Source organism: Xyrauchen texanus, chromosome 49 (genome assembly GCF_025860055.1).
Source record: "Xyrauchen texanus isolate HMW12.3.18 chromosome 49, RBS_HiC_50CHRs, whole genome shotgun sequence".
Classification (NCBI taxonomy): Eukaryota; Metazoa; Chordata; class Actinopteri; order Cypriniformes; family Catostomidae; genus Xyrauchen; species Xyrauchen texanus.
The window spans coordinates 13,728,472-13,733,283 of record NC_068324.1 but is presented as its reverse complement, the minus strand read 5'-3'; the positions used below and the strand labels follow the sequence as shown (position 1 = coordinate 13,733,283).

General features: G+C 43.1%; 1 protein-coding gene across 1 annotated transcript; it reads right to left on the bottom strand.

The window, feature by feature from the left end:
* Nucleotides 1–2,932: 2,932 nt before the first annotated feature.
* Nucleotides 2,933–4,399, bottom strand: LOC127640704 (kelch repeat and BTB domain-containing protein 13-like). The gene has a single exon (XM_052123402.1). The coding sequence runs from the start codon at nt 4,397–4,399 to the stop codon at nt 3,056–3,058; it is 1,344 nt and encodes a 447-aa protein (XP_051979362.1). The 3' UTR covers nt 2,933–3,055.
* Between the last annotated feature and the right edge of the window lie 413 nt (nt 4,400–4,812).

Sequence of the window (4,812 nt, the reverse complement as noted above, 5' to 3'; positions counted from 1 at the left end):
GAAAACTGTGCAGTGCTTGTAAACCTCACTCCCCTGGCCTAAAGAGGCACACTAGTGACTGATGCTAGGAGCTGTCGCTTTTAGCTTCCTCATTAGCGTGCCCGCCTCCCATGCTATCTGACGCAGGACTGGTTACAGTGGTGTTGTTGACCCGGATGGGAGCGAGGTTTAGTGGGGTGAGTGTAAAGGGAGGCAGCTGGTGCGTGGAAAACCTCACAAACCTGGCCTCAAGTGGCGCACTTGCGACTGACGCTAGGGGCTGTAGCCTTTAGCATCCTCATTAGCATCCCAGCCTACCATGCCGGCTGACGACGGTTTGAATCCTGCTCGGATTAGGTCGAGCAGGACCAATTACAGTGGTGCCGTTGACCTGGATGGGAGTGAAGTTTAGGGGGGTGAGTGTAACGCAGGGGCATGTCTAGGGGGAGGCTGGGGGAGGCAGTGCCTCCCCTAGGATAAGCTCTGCCTCCCCTGAGAATTTGAGAAATAATCTGTCCATCTGATCAGAGGCGGCGGCAGCCGAATTTGCCGGGGCTTCAGCCCCGAATGTTTTGAGTGTAGCCCGAATGTATTTTGAATAGTTGACTGACAAATATGAAACCGGACAAAAGCCTATGTAAACCCCCGAAATCATAAGTTGCCTTATTTCATTGTGCTTTGGCTTTGCACATACTGCATACAGCCTGTAAAAATAGACATAGGCATAATCTAGCCTATAGAATAAATTCCTTTGCTGTCGGTAGCCTATGGGCGACTCCGTTTCTTCCTCTCTGTTGAATATGCAGCAGGTAGAGGAGGAGCTTGCACAGTCGTTGACATCAACTAATGTTACTTAGTGGCGAGTTAACGGCAATTAGCAGGAAAGACAGCAAAAATGAAGCAAATGAGGCTTTGGGGATTTTTCCGAAAAAAGTCAGTGGGTAAGAATTCACATTTGTTTTTGTCCTTAAAGTCTTAAGATCATCATCTAGCTGGGTTTCACCCACAGTAGGCTAAACCTCAAGAGTTGTAGCCTCTAACCTCCTTGACTAAACTGATGCAGCTTGGTAGCTCCGAGTTAATGCAGTCACCACTCATGCTGGAGACCGCGGTTCGAGCCCTGTTCGAAGGGTACTTTTCTTGTTTATCAGGTGTTGTTTTCGCTAAGGATAACCAATAAGCATTAACATAAAATGTATGTGTCACTTGTTTTCTGATATTAGTTTGTAGGAAATATACACTTTGATTTGATTAAATGGTTTTGTAGAGTGTAGCAAAGATGAGCTACAGACTGAGGAGCAGCAGCTGTGCCAGAATCAGGCATGGAAACTGGTAACAATTAATAAGTCACTTTACTTTAGAGAAAGTTAAAAGTGAAACATTGTTTATCTCAATGATCCTAATGAAAGGATTTTGACAGATGAATTATTCTCATAGAGATGATGAGAATTATATACAGTTCGATGCCATAGTGTGTCAATGAACTTAGACTAAAGTCATTCATGTATTGCTTTAACTTAGGATCTTATACATCATTTTGACTATTTATGTCAAAAAAATATCAATTATTTATATTCAAAAAATTTTTACCTCACTTTACTCACTATAATATAACTCTTTTGTGATGACTTTATGTTAATGTACATGAAAATTCAAGAATCATGATAGATCTAAGGGCAATCCCACTGATCTGCTCTTCCCAATACATTTTCTTCAATGGTATTGGTCCACAATTTGACATATGTAGCACTTGATGAATTAGTTGTTTGAAGCTGATTTGCAATAAGTTATGTGCTGTATCTGTTCTTTTGCATCACAGATGATTCAGGGAGGAGAGAGGATGTTGAGGATAGTACTAGAGTGGAAGATTTAGGAACTGTAGAAACAGGCCCAGCCAGAGCAAAACTCAAAGAATACCCTCTCACCAGCTTTGGACTACAGGGAAGTGGTTGCTAGTGTGAAAATAAAATTGTCTGGGCTAAGCCCCGGATGTCCTTCAATGCTGGAAACGCCTCTGCATCTGATGATAAATTACAATTTAAAAGTAGATTGTTTTGTGCATATTTTTCCATCGCTAGCAGATGAGTGAGATCTGACACAACAAAAATCCAGTTTAAGCCCTATAGACTAATAGGGGCCCTGTGCCTATCTCTGGGTTCCTGGCTTAGAAAAAGATATGCACTAAAACAGATTGTGTGTAGTATAGCTTAATTTTGCGCCGATTTTTTCCTGGTAACCCCTCTGGTGTAACGGGAGCCAGTTGGTACATGAAAGCTGTGCAATGTGTGTACACTTCACTCCCCGGGCCTTAAGAGGCACACTAGCAACTGACATTAGGGGCTGTAGCCTTTAGCCTCCTCGTTAGTGCGTACTAGTGATGTCAGACTTTCGAACACCACTTTAACTTTTGTCAAGCTACCATAATAATAAAATAAACTTATGCTAAAGAAAGTTGTTTCATTGCAGTGTGACTATTAGCACTTGTTGTGAAGGGCTCCATAGGGATGCATCGCATAGTTTTGAAAATCTTGTTACATCAGACAAAAAGTCAGACAAAAGAGATAATTTGTGGTAGCCAATAATTTTGTTACTATGGTAACACACTGGGGTTAAATTTGGGTGGAACGTTCTGGAAAAACATTCCAGCACCTCTGAATGATGCTCCAGCACCTGTGATTCCAAAAAAGAAAAAAATAGTCCAATCTTTGTTGTCGGATCCTGTTCTGCTTAGAGCAGGACTGTTTTGCCTCACTCCGCTGCCTGCTTCAAGCAGTACAACCATTGGGAAAGTATGTGTAACAACGCCCCCACTGGTGTAAGATTGTGCCCCAACCCCCAACCCTCTTAGGAGTCCGCCACCCCGAAAATCCCAATTTAATCCCAGGGGTACAAGCAACATATATGCAACACATTAACAACCATTAACACATGGGGTGCCACACAAAAGGGGGGACACCAAATCAACCCCGAAGGGGGCAGTCAGATGACAAATCGTTCAATGGGGAGCCAACACTTATGCTGCATACCACCCTGATAAATGGGTAGTTTGGCCCCAGTAAAATGTAACATCATCACTTTAGTTCTTCCTCTCCTTCGGAATCCTCAGTAGAAATGTCCACACAGATCCATTCCTGGGAAAACCCTTCATCTGGTTACGAGGTTTCCACATGTTCCCTGCAATGGTGTGCTCTAACGTATCTGTGCGGTTCACTGTGAATACAGAATCTGCTCTCACTACAGCTGTAAACAGTGCTCCTTTGCTGTTACCATAGTGCCCAGGCATTGAAGTCCATTGCCCTGTGGTGATGTTGTAGCAGTCTATCAAACAACGCAAGAAGTCATCCTTGGGTCCATTGCGTATAACGTAGAGGTTGTCCCTGTGGGCCACCATGCAGTGTACATAGCTCTGGTGCTTCAGGAGTTTACTGATCAGAACCCATGTGTCCTGGTGTAAAATGTATTCGTAGATTTCATTAGTTTCCATTGGCTTCCAGAGACAAACAAAAATCCTGCTCATAGTTTTGGTGCAAGCTACCCCAGCTACCGGTCTAGGTAAATGTGCAGCAAAAGACCAGTTCTTTTTTGTGACATTATATATCTCAACTGAGGACATGGTGGTTCTCTCAGACTCTCCTCCAATGGCATAGAGGCAACCATCTAAACCAATTAGAGTAAAGTTGTATCGTGGTTGTCTGGGGCCTGGAAGCAAGCTCCAGGTGTCTGTGATGACATCATAGCAAAAGCTACTTTCAACAGCCCTCTTATCAACACCATGAACACCTCCTACAATGTAGAGCCTGTTGTCCAAGACGGTAACACCTGCCAGAGAGGTGCTGGCCTCCTTGGGTAATTCTGTAAGGACTTTCCAATCCTGATCATCTTCATCAAGGTAACACACTGTCCTTATGGCAGCAAGAGGAAGCTCATCAGCAGAGCAGGTGGAATGAGATCCAACAGCTACAAATGTACTAGGAACTTGAGACTCTACATGTTCAATCAACTCTTGAGGAAGGTTCTTCAACTCTTCTTGCAGGTCTCGGTACATATTTTGAATGAACTGTGCTGACATCTCATGGAGTCCCCATAAACCATAGGTGGCCGAGGCTTGGTACATGAGCAGGCAATTGTCAGAGTTGAGAAGATCCTGAAGATGCTTAGCAAGAGGTTCTGCCTGGAAGAACGCAGCACATTCAATGGCCTTCAGAATCTCACCACCATTCAGAATGGGTTTCTCACCGCTAGCCACTGCTAACATAATTAAGAACCCTTGAGCAGGAAGGTTCTTCAAGTGAATCTCGTCTTGGTGGCACTCTACCATCCCAGATCGGTAAAGTGCCCTGAAGTACTCACAATCTCGTACCAGCAGAGACTTTTTTGCTTCAAAAACACTGTCTCCAACTCTTACCTTGACAATATCCATGTGTACTAGCCTACTTGAGATCAAATTGCCTTGTCCTCTGTTTATAAATACTCACCAATGTTTAAAGCCTATTTTAAGATATTTAGTATCTCCAATTTAGTATCACAATATACTTCAAGCAATTGTCTACAAAATGCCCACCAAAATGTTTAAAATACTCTAACTATAAAACTCTGTACTGACCAAGTTATTTACACCGAAATTTCCCTTGCGTGTCAGTTAACAAAACTGTCCTCCCTCCAGCTGGTGCATGGTGTGCTGGTATCCAATTTTGTTACTTATATAGCATTGCCTATAGATAGCAGCAATGCCTCATGACAAACATTTAACAGAGACAAGCAATGGCATGGCTGTGTAAAAACAAAACACTTTTAAGGTCAATGATATTAATTGCACTGCATCAGTGATAAATT

Bases quoted from the DNA above. Each gene is read 5' to 3' on its own strand.
- LOC127640704 (XM_052123402.1), bottom strand. From the start codon at position 4,399: ATGGATATTGTCAAGGTAAGAGTTGGAGACAGTGTTTTTGAAGCAAAA.